The sequence below is a fragment of the Callithrix jacchus genome, chromosome 1 (genome assembly GCF_049354715.1).
Source record: "Callithrix jacchus isolate 240 chromosome 1, calJac240_pri, whole genome shotgun sequence".
In the NCBI taxonomy this organism is placed as follows: domain Eukaryota; kingdom Metazoa; phylum Chordata; class Mammalia; order Primates; family Cebidae; genus Callithrix; species Callithrix jacchus.
In genome coordinates this window covers 184,036,966-184,055,617 of record NC_133502.1, presented here as the reverse complement: position 1 = coordinate 184,055,617, position 18,652 = coordinate 184,036,966, and the positions used below count along the sequence as shown (strand labels likewise).

General features: G+C 54.1%; 1 protein-coding gene across 6 annotated transcripts in view; it reads right to left on the bottom strand.

The window, feature by feature from the left end:
* Positions 1–5,329, bottom strand: part of OBP2A (odorant binding protein 2A) — a 194,255-nt gene extending 188,926 nt beyond the window's left edge. The window contains exons 1-7 of one of the 6 annotated variants that reach the window (XM_054237884.2): positions 5,203–5,329; positions 4,534–4,667; positions 4,192–4,262; positions 3,491–3,601; positions 2,768–2,869; positions 2,524–2,547; positions 1,737–1,970 (exon numbers count right to left, since the gene is read on the bottom strand). In XM_054237884.2, the coding sequence (XP_054093859.2) occupies positions 2,525–2,547; positions 2,768–2,869; positions 3,491–3,601; positions 4,192–4,262; positions 4,534–4,667; positions 5,203–5,274 (513 nt within the window). In that variant the 5' untranslated portion in view covers positions 5,275–5,329 and the 3' untranslated portion in view covers positions 1,737–1,970; position 2,524. Of the gene's footprint in view, positions 1–1,736; positions 1,971–2,523; positions 2,548–2,767; positions 2,870–3,490; positions 3,602–4,191; positions 4,263–4,533; positions 4,668–5,202 lie in introns of those variants that run through there. The other 5 variants (XM_035262393.3, XM_035262396.3, XM_035262388.3 and 2 more) reach the window with 5 other exon arrangements.
* Between the last annotated feature and the right edge of the window lie 13,323 nt (positions 5,330–18,652).

Here is an 18,652-nt window from a genome sequence, read left to right as displayed (position 1 = left end):
TACTAAAAATACAAAAATCAGCCAGGTATGGTGGTGGGTGCCTGTAGTCCCAGCTATTTGGGAGGCTGAGGCAGGAGAATCACTTGAATCCAGAGGTGGAGATTGCAGTGAGCTGAGATCTCACCACTGCCACTCCAGCCTGGTGACAGAGCGAGACTGTCTCAAAAAACAAACAAACAAACAAGCTCTAAGGGTCAGCCATTAAAGTGGGTCCGTGGAAACGCGGGAGCTAAATCCCAGCACACTGGACTCCAGTGCTCGCTGCGTCATAGACGAACACCAGGAGCGGGGAAGGGCTTCCCAGACCTCCAAGCACCACGATGTCCAACAGGTGGCTGGGACCCCATGCCCTCTGCCAGATTCTCACCTGGGCCTTGTGGGACTCTCCTGCTGGGGCCTGATCTTCAGACGGCTGGGGATGTCTGCCCACCCAGCCTTTGGCAATGCCAGGTGAGATGGGCAGCTCTAGCCCCACCATTGCTCTAGGCAGGTGCTCAGTGTTCCCCAGGGCTAGGAGCAAGCCAGATGACGCCTTTACTTTTGTTGGCAAAATTAGAACCTTTTAAACTGCTGCCCGTGTCTCTTTTGTATGTATGGTATAATAGTCTTGCCAACCAGCTGGCAGATGAGTCCTCCTGTCACCAAGCAACAGGTGCACTGTCCCACAAGTGGAGTAGGGAGTGGATGTCCAGAACTCAGGGGTTCTCTGGGCATCCTCTGGTGTGTCTAGGCCTGTGAATTGGCACAGCAGCACCACAGACCTGCAAGGCACACACCCAGGGGCTCAGAACCTGGTGAAGGTCAGTGCTATCCCACCAGAGAAGTGACCAGCAGAGGCCCTAACCCTTCTGGAACCTGCATGGTGGCATGGGGTGAGGGAAATGCCTCACCACCCACCTGTCTTTGTAAGATGGGGTCTGCTCTGCCCCTCACGTGTGGCCTGTGGACACCCAGGCTGGCTCTGCCTCGGCTCACCTGGGCCCTGCTGTCTTGGTCCATTTCAGGGCCACCCTGCATCCTCTGCCTGAACCACGTCTGGGCAGGAGGTGAGGAGGTGAGGATGCTGGTCCCAGCGGGAGCAGGCAGTGGTCACTTGGTACACAGCCAGTAGCCCTGGAGAGAGGCTGTCACTTTGCAGGCTCATCCCTCAGGAGGCCTGTTCCACTTGGGTTTGTGGCTCCTGGGGCGTGTTTATCACTCCTCTCTCACTGTGACCAGCCTCCCCAAATCCCCACAGCCCCAGTGTCCATGCAGACCTTGCTCTGGACAAAACACAAGAAGGCCAGGGTGGGTCGAAGATCTTGGAGGGCTGGGCCGGCTCTGTCTTGCTCTGGGGATGATGACGGAGGCACCAGTGCCTCTCTCCAGTGCTGCCACTGAGCCCAGGCTGCTAAAGGGGGCGGCTAGGAGGACCCCACTGAGATCATCCTGGGGTGGGAGCCATGCGGTGGCCCCATGGCTGCAGCCCTGACGCTGTGTCCCCACTCCTGCCCTCCCCTCTGTCTTCCCAAACACTCTTGCCCAGGGCCCCACCTGTCCCAAGCTGAACCTGAGACCCGAGGGCGGCTCTGCAGGAGGCCCCTCCAGGACACCGCGCGGCCCACAGGCCTGTTGGACGTCATGCCTCTTGTGGTTGCCAACGTCTCCCCAGCTTCCCTGGTGGCTACCCCTCCCAGCAGGCCTCCCAGGGAGCCGGCACAAGCCCCTCCATCCCCACAGATAGGCCCACCCAGAGCTGGGGCAGAAGATCTTTATTTGGCATCAGGTGGGTGAGGGCAGGGAAGGCTCATGGCTGAAGAGTAGGTCCAGGCAGCCCAGGCTCCATGTCTGGCGGCAGGGCGGGCTCTGGAGGTGCAGACCCAGGGGTGCTGTGCTAGGAAGAGGAGCAGAGGCCAGGGATGCTGCAGGATAGAGGCCAGGGAGGCTGCAGGGTAGAGGTCAGGGATGCTGCAGGGTAGAGGCCAGGGAGGCTGCAGGGTAGAGGTCAGGGAGGCTGCAGGGTAGAGGCCAGGGAGGCTGCAGGTAGAGGCCAGGGAGGCTGCAGGGTAGAGGTCAGGGAGGCTGCAGGGTAGAGGTCAGAGAGGCTGCAGGGTGGGGCAGAGGCCAGGCCCAGAACTCCCTCCCCAGGCTCCACAGCCGCCACGTTGGCCATTGCTGGGCAGCCTCGGGGCTTCAGGGTGACCTCAGCTCCTCCAACACCTGGGCAGGCCTCTGAGCATCCTCAGTGGGTGGGGGGAGGGGGAGTGAACCAAGTGGGGACAGGTGCAGGGAGCAATGGGCCGAGCTGACACCTGAGGAGCCTGAGGATGGCCTCACTGTGGATGGGCTGAGGAGGACCATCACTTGGGCTGGCAGGCCCAGGGGCAGGTGAAAGAAAGGACTTCCCGAAAGTCCTGGGAATTGTGGGTGGGCAGACTCCGAGGTTCCGACCTCCTGCCTGGGCCGGGGGGTCTCCCTGCCTGTGTGGGATGGCAGGGGCCAGAGCAGGCGGACCCTCAAACCCTGGGAGCAAGGCCCACTCACCCTAGTGTTCGGGAACGCAGCTTCCTGCAGAGACCCAGAAAAACCCAGTGGTGAGAAGACACCCTGGCCCAGGTCCCAGAACCCATCACAGCCCAAGTTCAGACCCTCCCACGACGAGGACCCTAAGCAGGAACCCCTGTGAGGAGACTCGGGGCACACAGGGAATGCGGGGGACATGGGACACTGGAGGTCACAGAGAGACACACGGGGGCACACGGGGGACAGGGCACAGCCGTCCTCTCACCCATCTGCAGGGGCATGAAAATGTTCCCCTCTGAGAGTCCCTTGAGCTGCATGAGTTTCTTAAATTCTTCCAGGGCCTCCAGGTTGGTGTCGGGATTCCGACCTGCAGGTGAGGTGGCCAGGTGAGCCGAGGCAGCAGATGCGGAAAGGAGACAGCCACGGCCCAGCACTGGGACAAGGGGAGGGAAGGCCCAAGAGGGGACCAGAGTTTGAGGGTGGGGTTGGGGACAGAGGAGACGGCCATGGCCCAGCTGAAAGGTCCCCAGGAAGGGGGACAGTGGCGGGGACTATCCAAGCCACTGAACAACCCCAGGGGACCTGGGCAGCTCCCAAAGCCACCCTGTAGGGTCATAGCCCTCACCTGGAGGGAACTTGTGTCCCAGAGGGACTGGCTGCCCTCCTGCCCTGGAGGGTCCCTGCCCCATGAAGGGCTCTGTCAGGACACTACCTCCCCCGTAAGATGACACCCCTTTACCCGACACCCCAGAAGTGGCCCTTGGCAGGCTCATGTCACCAAGGGCCGTGTCTGTCCCTGCCTGGCCCACCCCATTCCCACTTCAGGAACTTGGACCAGCCGCTGAGGGCAGCACTCAGGGCCTGGCACGTGAAAGCCAGTGCAGGCGGCTTCCCCTTTCCCCCATGCCAGGGCATGGTGATGCCAGTTCACTGGCTTCTGGAGGCAGAGACCATGGGGCAGGACACGCAGGCCCCAGCGGGCCCTCACCCATGAGCTCTCCCATGCGGAACAGACCCCCATGGCGCTGGTCTTTGCAGTAAAAGACGTAGTGTTCCCTCCCGGGCAGCTCCTGCAGGTATATGAGCTTCCTGCCCCCATCTGCAGATGACAGAGAAGGAGGGTCTTCAGTGCCCTCATCCCCAGAGAAAGCACTTGGGACCACATGAAGGAACACTCGGGAATGTTTCAGTGGTCACCCAGGTGCCCCGGACAGCCTGAGCTGGGCCTGGCTGCTCTGCACAGCGTGTACCCTGACATTGAGGCAGAAGCTTCCTCCAGGGAAGGTCCTAACCCAAGCAATGGAGCCACAGAGGCCAGAGCACATCCAGGACTAGAGTTCCACCTTCCCAGCTCCAGCAGCCACCCCTGCCCTACTCTTCCGTCCCTAACCCTAATCCTCAGCTTCCCCATCCGAAAACCTCAGCCTCCCTGTCCCTAACCCTTGGCTTCCTTGATCCCTAATCCTTGGCTTCCTCAACGTGTCAATGGCTAGGGCCTCCCAGAGGGAAGGTGTGATCTGGTCCGTCTCCACTGTGGACAAGCCTGTCACACCTGGTGTCTGAGGTCAGGGCCACCAGACCCCCAGGAAGGAGAGGCCAGCCAGTCCCCTCATAGGTGGGCAGAGTTGAGACCCTGGCAGAAAGGCAGCTGGGTGCTCTCCGCCTGCAGTGGGGCTGGGGGAGGCTCACAGATGCTGAATTTGCCAGGCGCCTCCGTTTTCCGCATCAGGATTTTCTTCTGGAAGCACCGATCGTTCCTCCTGGAAAACAGGAGACATGCGGGCAGCGGCTCCCAGGACACACCTGGGCAATCCTCAGCTCACCTGGTGCATGGTCCTGACCCAGTGACCTGAAAATTACACTGCCCCCTCCCGCGCCCCCCACCAAGCTTTAGGATGCCCAGGCTGTTTCCCTCCAAGGCAGGGAGTAATTCTTATCAACACCCGAAACATGGATGGGGGATGGGCACCAGGTGGGTCTGAGGAGGGGAGAGAAAGCAGCCTGAGGGGCCCCACAGTGGGTGACACTCACATGAAGGTGAATGTGGCTTCCAAGTCCCCATGGTCCAGGGCTGTCACCGTCACTGGGGACACCTTCCTGGGCCTCTTCTCCTCTGGAAGGTCCTTATCGGTCACCACGGCCTTCACATACCAGGTCCCTGTGATCTGGAGCAGGCCGAGGCCGTGAGCCCACCATGGGCTGGCCCAGAGTCTACTGTGACCACGGCACTCAGGCCTGCAGCTATAATCAGACACCAATGCTGTATGGCTGCCACCCCTAGAGGCTGGCTGGGTTCCTGCACCGTAGTTAGAGCTCAGTTAGATTTGGTTAGAGCCAGCCACTCCCTCCCCACCCCCCAAGGACTCCCAGCCTCTGGTGGAGGGAAAGCGTGTCTGCACCCCATGGACCCCGGGCTCCAACACCAACTGAGCCCTCCCTCCCAAGGGCCCAACCCCGAGAGACCTTCAGGGATCAGGTGTCAGTGCAGTAGGACTTCCTGAGCTGAGCCTGCTCCGGCTCTGGGTCCCAGGAGGGGCTGTCTGCTGGAGGAACAACAGGACCCCTCCCCTTGACCCCAGGCTGGGAGCACGGGGTCAGAATCCAGCCTTGATTGATATGTCCTAAAGCAGGGCCCCTGGCGCTGCCCCCCGCCCAGGAGTTGGCCTGGCTCCTCCACCTGCCCACACCAGCCCAGCTCACATCCTCCTCCTTCATGGTGAAGGACAGGGCAGCAGCCAGGCGGAGCGTGACACCCAGGAGCAGGGTCTTCATCTCCAGAGTTCTATGCTCACGACGTTGGCGGGCCACCGGGAGTCTGAACAAGTCTGTGCTGGCTTCTCTCAAGGTGTTCTTTATAGTCCCCTAGCCAGTGTCCTGGGAGCACGTGGCACGGGTCACCCCTCCCCACGGTGGCAGCCAGTCCCGAATCCGGGAGGGGGAGTGTCATCATTGCTGGCATCTGGTGAGCAGCAATTCAGTGCCAGCCAGAGAAGAAAAGACACATGATGTGCCCAGGGTTTGCACCACCCGAACATGCCCACTCAGACCAGCCCAGAGGACTCGCCAGGATGGGGCAGATTGGTGTGCGTCAGCACCCCGAGCCACAGAGGGAGAACCCAAGGCCTTGGGACGTCCCTCACCCACCCCTGAGCCCTCCCAGTGCTGCAGCTGGGACCCTGGGCAAGTTCTCTGGGGAACTGGGCATCTCCCCAGCTGAGGAGAAAGGGACTGGGCTTTAGAACCACAGAGACCTGGGGCTGCTGCCCGCTGAGTCCCGCACGCCCTAGAGCCCAAGTTTCCGCCCGCTCTGGGACCCATGCTACGGTGATCTTCCCTACCCTGGACCATGCACTAGAGCTTCCTAGGGGCAAAGGAGGGCACCACTGTGTGGCTCAGGATCAGTTTGCACACGGCCTCCTCGGGCCATACGAGGGACCACGCCGCCTCCCCGGCGCCACTTCACTCTGTACCTGAGCCAGGCCGCGCTGTCCTCAGAGCACGCAATCTCTCTGGATGGTTCTGTCCATTTCTTCCTGCACGCGTTCATCAGCCATCTCCCTGTTAGAATTTACCTGCCACCTCTCATCAGCTTTGACAGCCCCAGCCCGCAAGACAGGCCTTGAATCTCATCCCTTTAGATAAATGAGTGGCATGAGGCACCAAGAGCCACCTGCCAGCCTGTGCTCAGCATTTGTGAGTGCTGAGCTCCCTTGGGCACCTGGCTCCACTGGCCTCATCCCCAGACAACCTGAGCAAGAACTGTGCCTTCTCCTCCTGGACCCGGTAGTTCCTGGGCCTGTGTCATCTGCCCTGGGACCCACGGCTAAGCCTCGCTCTGCAGGCAAGTGCTGGGCCCGCATGCTGGCATCTGTGTGCCTCAGTGGTGCAAGATCAGATGCCCTTGAGTACTTGCTAAATAACACTAATCTACACTCTAATTACCCCGGGAGGCTGTAACGAGGGGCTGGCGTCACCCAGTCCCTCACCCCTCCCACAGCAAGTGCTGCTGAGCAGAAACTGCCCCCCTCATGCGCCCCATGCCCCTGGGCAGGAAAGGGTGGGGCCTGGGCTCTTCAGGAACAGAGACCGGCAGACAGGCTGGAGTCTCTACATCAGCAGGAAGATGTCTCTGTTTCCTGTTTTTGTTGACGGTATCCCAGGCACCTTGTATTTCACTGGTTGTTTGTGAATCACCTAAGCACCTTACGACACTGGCGCTGCTGGCTCAATCCTTGAAGAAAATGCTGGAACAACATGCACAGATGCTTCAGAGAACGGGGCTCCCTGACGGGTTCCACGCTCAGTGCGACAGCTGCTCCCCAGGAACCTCCCATCGTCCACCCATCTCACCCTGTGTCTCAGTCTCGTCTGCCAACTGTGTTCTTTTAGATTCCGGTTGGGTTCCAGCGGTGCAGATGCCGTCAGGAGATGGTAGGGTTGGAGGCTGGGGGTCAGCCCCTGGCAGATGGGAGGGGCACGATCCCTGGTCCCCAGTGCTTTGTGGCCTGGTATGTTTCTCTGGATGGCCGTGTTCCTTCTGACGGTGATGCCTGTTGGGCTGTTAAAAGTATTTAACAAAATTCAACACCGATTCAGGATAACAACGCTCAAAAAATAGGAACGGAAGAGAACTTCCTTAACTTGACAAAGAACATCTACAAAAAACCCGTGGCTAACATGGTTCCTAACGGTGAAAGACTGATGTGTAACTGGCTCAAGACCAGCTGCTCCCTGCTCAGAAGTCAAAGCATGAGCAGTGAGGTGCGGTGGAAGGAAAGCAGCTTTATTCAAATGCTAGCAGTGGAGGAATAGCCAGGCCCATGCCGTTAAAAGTCCATTCCAGCTTTTTGGGCTGAGTAAAGGGTTCAAGGAGGAAGAGGTTTGGGGAGTAGGCGGGAGCCGGGCAGGGGCTGTCCACCTGCATCCTGTTCTGATGGTCCTGAGTCATCACTGGCCTGTCCCCAGGTCAGCTTGGCGTCATCCTGACCTCAGCCTGGAAGCTGTGGGCTACCTGTAACTCCCCCAAGTGGGAGGATTCTACAGCTGGGTCTCTGCCTGGTTTGTTTCAAAATTGGCCCCTGGAATTTCTAAGTAAGCACAGAATTAGATAAGCAGCACTGCTTAGGGAAGTGCCTGGTGGGAAAGAGAGAAACAAAGTATGTTTCAAGGCTGAAAGCAAGAAAGGAAAAAAAGTTTTAAAGGACATTTTGAGGCTGGGATACTCAGTTACAAACGCTTTCTCCTTAATACCAGGGACAAGGCAAGGATGTCCACTCTCACCACTTGTGTTTAACATAGTACAGAAAGTTCTAGTCAGGGCAATAATGGTTTCTTAACAAGGAAATAAAAGACATACAAATTGGAAGGGAAGGAAAAAACTGCATCTGCAGAGGACATGATTGTCTCTGTGGAAAATCCCAAGAAATTGAAAAACAAAACAAAACAATATACCTCCTAGAACTAATAAACACACAAAGGTTGCAGGACACAAGACAAATATACACAGATCAATTGTGTGTCTGCATACAACTAATGGACCCTAACCCTAAAAACACAATATTATCTATGATGGCTAAAAAAATGAGATGTCTAGGCGTAAGCCTAACAACCCGTATGCCGGATCTGTATGCTGAAAACAATGTGATTATAAAGTAAATCAAAGAAGCCTGAACAAGCTCTATTCGTGGATTAGGAGATTCAACACAGTAAAAATGTCATTTCTCTCAAATAATACAAAGATTTAACACAATTTCTATCAAAATTCCAGAAGGAATTTTGGTAGCTATAGACAAGAGTATTCTAAAATTTATATGGAAAGGCAATGGAACTAGAATAACTAAAACATTTTTTTAAAGAATAAAATGGGAAGAATCAGGCTACCCGTTCTTTCTTCTTTTTCTTCTTCTTCTTTTTTTTTTTTTTGGCGACAGAGTCTGGAGGCTGGCGTGCAGCGGCACGATCTTGACTCATTACAACCTCCACCTCCCGGTTTCAAGCAATTCTCTTGCCTCCATGTCCCAAATAGCTGGGACTACAGGCTGCTACCCTTTCCACACTCGTTATGTAGACAGCAGATGAACAGATGCAGAGATCAATGGGACAGACAATAAAAAATACTGAAACAGACCTGCACAAATACAACCAATTACATTTTTCAAAGATGCAAAAACAATTCAGTGGAGAAAAGATAGATTTTGTAGCAAGTGGGCTGGAGCAGCTGGACATTCACAGACAAAACCACCAAACAAAAAGAAGAACCGCAAGCGAGGTCTCACACCCTTTATGAAAATTAACTCAAAATGGATCATAGGCTTAAACATAAAACTTACAATCAAAACACTCTTAGAAAACAGAAAGAGAAAATCTTTGGCATATGGAGCTGGGTCAGGAGGTTTAGATTTGTCACCAAAAATATGATTCTTAACAGGAAAAATTGTTAAAATCGACTTCATCAAAATAAAAAACTTTTGCTCTGTAAGAGACCCCGTGAAGAGAATAAAAAAAGACAAGCTAAAGACTGAAAGAAAACATTTACAAAGTAATTTACAAACTATTCAACAAAGAATTCTTTTCTATACTTTATAAAGAATTTTTCAAAACTCCACAGTTTCAAAACTAGAATGTAAACAAAAGACCTGAAGGTGCCCTTGGCTGGAGAGAATATACAGATGGCGAAGAAACACGTGGAAAGGTGTTCACCGTCATTAGTCATCAGCGAAACGCAGGTAAAGGCCGTGATGTATCAGCACACACCCATCAAGGTGGCTGAGATAAGATCACAGCGATCGCACTGAAGCCTGGTGAGGATGCACGACAACGGGACAGCTTCTGGAAAATGGCTTGACATGTGCTCGCTTCGGCAGCACATATACTAAACTTGGAAAATGGCTTAACATGCGCTCGCTTCGGCAGCACATATACTAAGCTTGGAAAATGGCTTGACATGCGCTTGCTTCGGCAGCACATATACTAAGCTTGGAAAATGGCTTGACATGCGCTCGCTTCAGCAGCACATATACTAAGCTTGGAAAATGGCTTGACATGCGCTTGCTTCGGCAGCACATATACTAAACTTGGAAAATGGCTTGACATGTGCTCGCTTCGGCAGCACATATACTAAACTTGGAAAATGGCTTGACAGGTTTAAAAAAAACCACTAAACCTGCAACAAGCATAGAGCCCCGCATAGCACCCCTGGGCCTTTGTCCCAGAGGAATGAAAAGTGATGTCCGTGGGAAAACCTGCACGTGTCATAACCCAGATCTAGACACACAGATGTCCTCCAGCAGGTGAATGGTTAAACAGACTGCGTTACACCCACAGCACGGCACACTCCTCAGAAGTAAAACGGAATAAACTGCTGACAAATGCAACAATGGGATGACTCTCCAGAGAACGATGCTGCATGGGAAAACAGCCAATCCCACCATTCTGTGATTGCAGTAGACTGCGTTCTTGAAATGAGCAGATTATGGTAGTGGACAGGTCTGTCATTGCTGGGGTTGAGGCTGGGGCGAGCCAGGTAGAGATACACATGACCACTCTGTGCAGCTTCTTACAGCTCCATGGGAATCTACAATGTCTCAAGATTAAAAACCAAAATGAACATAAATGCTTTATTATTATTATTATTATTATTATTTGAGACAGAGTCTCGCTCTGTCGCCCAGGCTGGAATGCAGTGGTGCATTTTCAGCTCACCACAACCTCCACCTCCTGGGTTAAAGGGATTCTCATGCCTCAGCCTTCCGAGTAGCCGGGATTACAGGCACATGCCACCACACTCAGCTAATTTTTAAAAATATTTTTAGTAGAGACGGGATTTTGCCATGTTGGCCAGGCTGCTCTCAAACTTCTAAACCTCAGGTGGATCCACCCACCTCAGCCTCCCAAAGTGCTAGGAGTACAGGTGTGAGCCACCACGCCTGGCCATAAATTTTTTTTTTTTTAAACACCTGGAGCCAAAGTCTCAGCAGCTCCACTCAGAAGCAGCATTTCAACAGCTACACTCCCACTGTGACCCAGTAGACGTGTTCAGTCGTCACTTACAGACCTTGGAAATGCCTCAGGTGTCCATCAGAATAACAATGACTGAATAAAGTTCATTTTATGTTTGATCTTTGCACACTTTCGATATGTCGCTCATTCTTTGGGGCACAAGGATTACATCCATGGATAAAACAGACAAATGTCCTGCTCTTATGAGGCTGACATACTAGGTGCAGGGGACATAAAATGAACAAAATAAATAAATGAATTGTGGTGCCAGCTGTCAATGTCTCGCCTCCAGCTCCACCTCTACCCTCCATGGCCAGTTCCGAGGCAATGGAGCTGGTGCCAGCAGGCACTTCTCCTGTGCGCCTGGCGTGATGCTAAGTTTTGGTGGTAGAGGTGTAGAGGGAAGTGCCTGTCAGCCTGGGTCCAGGATGCTTCCATTTCTTTCTTTTTCTTTCCTGTACTGTACAAATGGCATGGCACAAGTCAGGGACGTCTGGGGGCCCTCACCACATTGAATTCAGGGGACCCCTCCCCGGATGGTTTCCTATTGAGATTCAGTGGCACCCACATGTGTGGGTTCCCAGTGACTCTTGTAGGCTTCCCAGCCCAGCTTACCTGCCTCTGGGAGGGAAGAGAGGCTTCCTGCCTGCCAGGCTCAGCCTGCATTTCCTTACCCGCTGGCCTCTGCCCTGACCATGGACCAGCTTTGGCCGGGGCAACCCAGCAAGCTTCTCCAGCATCCCTCGGCCGCATGGGGATCTGAACGCAGCTTCTGATCCACACGATCTGAACCCAGCCTGTGGAAAGGCCCCCACCCCGGTTTATTTCTTCCTTAGCTGCTCTCCTGCAATCCTGAGCCATTCTTTGTCGTTGTCTTTAAACCTCTATAGCTGACTGTTCACTGTGTAAGCAATCCCTTTCGATCTGTCATCTCTGGATCCTGATGGGTCACTGGTTCATATAATTACATATTATTTCAAACGATGCTCATGCTATGGAAAAAGCAAAGTGGACAAGTTGGCAGGGAGTGTCGGGACAAGGGGTTATTTGTCCTTTCAATGAAAAGATGAGGAACAGCCTCGCCAAGGTGGCATTCAAACACCAAATTTATGAAACGAAGGAAGTGAGCCATGAGCTTGTCAGCTGGAAGAGGCATCCAGGTGGCAGGAGCATCCAGTGCCGGCCTGGCGGTGGGAGGACGCTGGCAGTTCCCAGGAACACACTGCAGAGCAGCCGCAGCAAATGATCCAGGGACACTGGCCACACATGAGGCTGGGGAGAGGGCAGAACCGCCACATAGGGCTTGAGGACCACCACGAGGACTTCAGCTTCTGCTCTGAGTGAAAGACTCTGGAGAGCTCTGACAAAGGCAAGCTGTGACTTACGTATTTAAGGGGTCACTCCAGTTGCTGCACTGAGAACAGATTTCTGGAGCGAACATAGAAGCAGAGAAACCAGTTAAGAAGATGCGCCAATCACTCAGGATGGTGCATTCATTTCTACCCGTGACTCCAAGAGAACAGGGTATGGACTTCACTGTCCCACCACAAACAGAGGGAAACTGGCCCCAAGTGTGAAATTCTTGGGTTTAGACACGGGACGCAGACAGCACAGGCTGTGATCCCTGAGACGGGGAGCTAATGAGCTCAGCTGGATCACGGCAGCTTTAAGCCTGGAGGAAATTTCAACCCACCGCAGAGAGGGAAACCTGACAGAGCAAGGGGTCGCATGGCGTGGACAGGACACAGATTGGACTCTGGGCATCGCAGATGACTAGAATGTGGGAGACAAGGAAGCAGACAGGAGGGCACCCCACAGAGGAAGAGCTCTGGAAACGTGCAGGGGGTCCTCAAGACCACAGCTGAATACTGGTCCACGCAGGAAGAGGGCGGAACTCCGCAGGGCCAGAGAAAAGAATGTTTGAGTAAAGAAGGATTCCAAGGAACTGAAGAAAATCAACACCCACAAACACAGGTGCAAGAATGAGCTGAGACACCAAACAACGGAGAAAGAAGGGTCTTCAACAAATGGCTTTGGGACATTGGATGTCCACATGCAAAGAATAAAGTGGATCCTCACACCACACACAAGGTTTTACCCAAAATGGATCAAAGACCTAAATGTAAGAGCTGAAACTGTGCAACTCTTAGAAGATGTGCAAATCTCTGTGACCTTGGCTTTGACAATGAATTCTTCTCTACACACCCAAAGAGCATGCAACCAAAGGAACAGGCAAATTGAGCTTCATCAAAGTTAAAAACTTTGGTACCTCAATGGACACTATCAAGGAAATGAAAAGACAAGATCTAGAACGTGAGAAAAGACTCGCAAATCACGTATCTGATGAGAGTCTGGTATTAAAAGTATATGAAATGCCCTTATAACTCAACACAAAAACGCAAATAGCCCAATTTTAAAAAGGGAGATGACTTGAATAGACTTTCTTCAGGGAAGATATAAAAATGGCCAATAAGCACATGAAAATATGCTCAATGTCCCTAGTCATTAGGGAAGTGCAAATCAAAACTACAGTGAAATAGCACTTCCTGCTCATTAGGATGGCTAGAATCGCAAGGCCAGATAATAACAAGGGGTGGCCAGGACACAGAGCAGCTGGAACCCTCCTGCGCTGCCGGTGGGATGTAAAACGGCACAGCTCCGAAACCACGGTTTGGCAGTTTATCCAGCACTGACGCTTAGAATTATTTAATACCACATGACCCAGCAATTCTACTCCCAGGAGAAATGAAAACATGTTTCTATGAAACGTTTACAGGCAAATGTCTGTAGCTGCATCATCAAACCCAGGCAGTAGAAACAACTGAAATGTCTCCCTTTGGATGAATGGATAAAAAAGGTGGAATTGTTCACACAATGAAATATTATTCTGTCATAAAAAGAGTAAAATGCCAACACATGCTACCACCTGGGCGAGCCAGGAAACAGTATGCTAAGGGAAAGACACAGCCACAAGAAACACATGTGTATGATTCCATTTCCACGGAACGCCGGACAGGCAAGTCTGTGGAGATGGGAAGTGGACGAGAGGTTCCGGGGCGGGGGCGGGGGGGGAAGGACAGGGGCAAGAGCTGATGGGCATGGGGACCTTTGTAAGTTGATGGCCATATCCTGGGATTAGATAGTGGTGATGGTTTCACAGCCTCGTGAATTTGTTAAAACCCATTGAATTGGGCATTTTTATTATTTATTTATTTATTTTAAGCCCTGGAAAATTATAGCAACTAATTCATGAATTGGGCATTTTTAAAGGATGAGTATGATGGCATGTGAAAAATATATCAATTAAAATTTTAAAAACGACCTCTCCAGAGAAACCTCTCTGGGCTACAGGATGGAAAGGTGCGGCCCTCCTCTCCCTGTCCCTTCCCTGAGCTGTGTTCCATTTAGGACACATCACTTCCCAGATGCCCGGTTCACTCACCCGCAGCCCCATTGATGGTCAGTTTCCCCCATGTGTGGACTGAATAATGGTCCCCTAAACATGTCCACATCGTCATCCCTGCAACTGCGGACGTGTGTATGGTAAAAGGGACTTTGCAGACACAATTCAGTTAGAATCTGAGATGAGCAATTTCCCTAGATTGTCTGGGTGTGCTCACTGTTATCACAGGGTCCTTATAGGAGAGAGGCCGGGTGCGAGGGAGGGAGAAGGAGGGAGGAAGGGAGAGAAAATATTTATGACAGAAGCAGAAGCAGTCCCACTCTCTTCTGCACCCTCCACTCTGCCTTCACAGCGCCCCTGCACCCCTGCACAAAGTGGCATGGAACCCTGTCCCTGGCTCTCAGAAGCTGCTGAATAAAAGCTGCCCTCAGCACTGTAACTAGCATCCAGCGTGGCTCACAGTTGACGATGAATCCAAAATGCCGTATTCACGCATTGGCTTGAGCGGGAGAGCAGCTCTAACCATGGCTCTAGGACTGGCCAAGCAGGAGTCGCAGCCTCATTCACAGGGGGTGGGACACTGGGATGGCTCCACATAACATGGAGAAACGATCTGGGCTGCAGGCGTTAGAAGAGTTCCCAGGATTTGCTTTAGGCTGGGAGGGGAAGACACAGCCATGGGGATGACTGAGGATGAAGGCTTATGATACTCAGGCCCCTAGAAACAGGAGGGGCGGAGCTCGAGGAAGCACCAGGGTCTGTCGGGAGGTACGGGGAGGGGGTGGGCAGGAGGACAGTGTGGGAAGAGCCTGCACTGCGGTTCCCACGTTTCCACGGGAAGGAATGGAGGAAGCAGGGTGAACAGGCTCAGGGCGGGCTGGTTTCAATACCGTCGCAGGCCCTGGGGTGTGGGGACTGGCTGTCCCTAGTGTCCGGTACCTGCCCTGGCGAAGGTGTGAGCTCTGAACTGGCTGGTTTGTCTGTGGAAGGCACCCTTACAGACAAGCCATCAGCTATTTCTAGAGATTAGCCAGCTGCAGGAGAAGCGCTTTCTCCAGGGCAGGGAAGACCCCAGATGTCAGTGTGTCCAAATTCAGAAAGTAAAGTCCGTGGTTCACACAGAGAGGGAGGGTGTCAGAGACACATAAGGCAAAGCTTACTGTAAAGAACTCCCAACTGGTGAAAGAAAAGGGGCTGCCACCGGTGAAGAGGACTCTAAAACCACAGAAATAACAGAAACGGAGCCAGCTCTACCCCAGGGCTGAGGCCGAGCACCCGGGGTAGGAACAACCTGGAAGGTGCTCAGGCCTCCCTGGAGAGGTTGTGTCTGTGGCCCCTGGGATCGCAGAGAAGTTCGCTGACTTTGGGAACCCAAGAACTCACCAAATGCCACCCATGGGGCTGCTGCTGACTTCACTGGGGCTGAGCTCCACCTGGCATCCTGCTTGCCAGCCAAGCCCCTCAGGACAGAGGAGGAAGAGGAAGACCCCTGAATGCAAAGGGAAGCCCCTTCTTCCAGCGACCCCCAGTGCCCTCGGCTACCAATACCCAACAGTGCACCAGCTACGAAGGAGAAGCGTCTGCAGGGTCCGGCTCCAGGTGCACACAGGATAATCAAGCACAATTAGAAACTGAGGGCAATAAACCCAGAGCTGGCATGGAACCCAAATGGCCAGGGATTCCGAATGTGGGGTGCACACTCGCCCACCCCATCTGCCTCCCCCACTGTCAGTTTCTTTATTTCCTTTTTTCTACTTTCTTTAGACATAATTTGATCATTTCTGGATTTGATCAGGCTGGAGTGCAGTGGTGCTATCTCAGCTCACTGCAGCCTCTGCCTCCCGGGTTCAAGTGATTCTCCTGCTTCCGCCTCCCAAGTAGCTAGGATTCCAAGCATGCGCCACCATGCCCAGCTAATTTTAGTATTTTTAATAGAGATGGGATTTCACCATGTTGGCCAGGCTGGTCTCGAATTCCTGACCTCAGGAGATCTCCCACCTCAGCCTCCCAAACTGCTGGGATTACAGGCGTAAGCCATTGCGCCCCAACGAAAATTCTGTATCTGCTGAAAATATCCTTCAAAAGTAAAAGCAAAGTGAAACACATGCAGATAAAAGAAAATGGAATCAGTTTGTGGGCAGCAGCCAGCAGTATAAAAAACGCTATTAGGTTGTGTTGGTGCAAGAGTAATCATGGTTTATGTCATTACTTTTAATGGCAAAAACCGCGATTACTTTTGCACCAACCTAATAAAAGCCATTCTTCAGGCTGGAGGGGTGTGACCAGCAGGGAGACAGGACACTCGGGATGAAGGAGCACCTGGCGTGGAGGGTCTGCAGGTAAAGAGAAAACACCCTCTCCGCTCCTTTGTCACAGGTGGGACTGCTTCAAGCAAGCGCTGCAGGGCTGTGTCGCAGAGTCTCCAGCATGTGCAGATAGATGTGACTCATCGCAATGGCACCAGGCAGAGTGGGGAGGACGCACCTGTGTGGTCACACGGTCGTCACGTTTAAGTCAGGGACGCAATGCTCCTTCCAAGTCCACTGTGAATTAAGGACGTCACGGTCACCCCTAGAGCAGCCACTTTTAAAATAATGCAGAGAGGGATAAGGAAAAACCCAACACATGCTTGAGATAAAATTGGGATGAACGGAGCCGTTGGGGCGGATGGGTGGCCCCCGGACCTTCCGCCACATCTTCCAAGGCGCCACCCCACCCCGCCCGGTCCTCCTTCTTCACCACTTTCTTCACAGCCACTTTCCTCCCCACCAGTCCTCCAGGGACACCTCCTCTCTAGACAGCCCCTCCGCACCAGACCCTGTGCCTCCTGAGTTGTCCATTCCGGTCCAGCACCTCCCAAACTCCCTTTGGCAGGGACTGATTGAGGCGTCGATTCCGGTCCAGAGCTCCGTCTCCAGCTCCGGAGAACTCGCGTTCTGGTCCATGTGAGCGTTCTCTGAAACTCCGCACGTAGAGAGGGCTGCTCCCTTCTGGGGTGCCCCCCAGGTGGGGCGTCTGTTTTCTTCCATCGCTGCTGCCCCTTCACCCTCTCCTCTCCGCACAGTCACCCAGACTGCCGCCCGGCCTTGGCTCTGGCACTGGCCCTATGGGAGAGGCGGGTGCTAGCTTCCCCGTGGAGGTCATATGGGGCACGCAGCACTTTCTGAGCTACACATGCGTGAACCCGCTCTTCGCACTCATCGGCGCGGCATCTGAAGACTGGTGCAGTGCTGGCCCTCGTGGTCACGTCCACCCACTGCAGGTGACACCTGCTGCAGCCATGTCACCCCTGGAGCCTGGCAGATGGGACATGGACCTGGGCATGGGTGGCATCAGCTACGAGAACCTCAGACCCCTCCTAAGAAACGAGCTTCATCTTGAGATACAGAAAGCAGAGCCCAAGCGAAATCAGGTTTCTTTTATTTTTTATCTTATTTTTTGAGACAGGGTGTCTCTCTGTCACCCAATCTGGAATGCTGTGACATGTTCATAGCTCACTGCAGCCTTCATCTCCTGGGCTCAAACAATCCTCCCACCTCAGCCTCCTGAGTAGCTGGGATGACAGGTGTGTGCCATTAAGCCCAGCTAATTTTTGGCGGGGGTGGGGGGGTAGAGCTGGGGGCTCGCTCTGTTGCCCAGGCTGGTCTCCAACTCCCGGCTTCAAGTGATTCTCTCACCTCGGCCTCCCAAAGTGCTGGGAACACAGGCACTAGATACCATGCCCAGCCAGAATCGCCTTTTTTGAAAATGCAGTCTTGAAGCAGTGTTCAGGCCCCTGCTAAGGCCACCCCCCACTTCCTGAGCAGCTGATTGGTCCACACAGCAGCTCTGCCCTAGTCAGACGGCCCCACTCAGGGGCCACTACCCACCAGCCCTCATTGCCCTAAGGCCAGGTACCAGACAATCAGGGACGGCCCCTATGCCCTGGAGCGGAGAAATGACTCCTGTCAGCTGGCCACCAGCAGCCACGTCCTCGCCCGCCACCCCCTCCCCTCCCTCTACATAGGCTGCCCCTGAGCTCCAATGGCTACTGCAAGCTAACCCGTGTGGCCCTGCCGGGCTGCCGCCCTCTCCTGCGGAGCAGCGAGTCACTAAGCGTCTGCCTCTCCTCACTCCCAGCACCACCGTGGTGCTGCGCCATCTAAGGAAACTTTAAATCCTACAAACCGCCAGGCTCAGGAAAGGCCCCTGCGTGAGGTGGTACCTGTGGTGGCTGCCCCCAAGCCGGGAACTTGCTGTCCCAAACCTGCCCATGCACAGACAGGGACAGCGTTGGGCCAGGCCCTGAGGGGCAGAGCTGGTGAGGTTCGCCTGAGGACAGGGCTGGTGAGATCCAGCCTGGAGCTGCTGTCCCCTCCCCCCACATCCAAGCTCAGGGTCCGTGCCGAGGGCCCAGGTGGCCCTGCCCAGTACCCCTCTGGGGCAGCAGCTGCACTGGGTCCCAGGCCTGTGGGTCTTACTTGTGAGGGACCAAGGAGCAGAGCCCTACCCCACCCTGCCCACCGCCAGAGCCTGAGCTCCGTGGGCAGCTGACCTGCAGGAAGCACCCCGGGACTCTCAGGCCCAGCCCCCAGCGCCCACCCACCTGCCAGGCCCCTCACACTGTTGGCCTGTGGCACCCACCACGGACAACTGGGCTGAGGCTGGTCCCCTGTCCTTCCTCCCACTTCCCACCCTCTCCCTGCACCCAAGGGAGCACCCAGCCAGCTCCCACCCCAAAGGACCCCACAGATAGGCGGAGTCACCAGG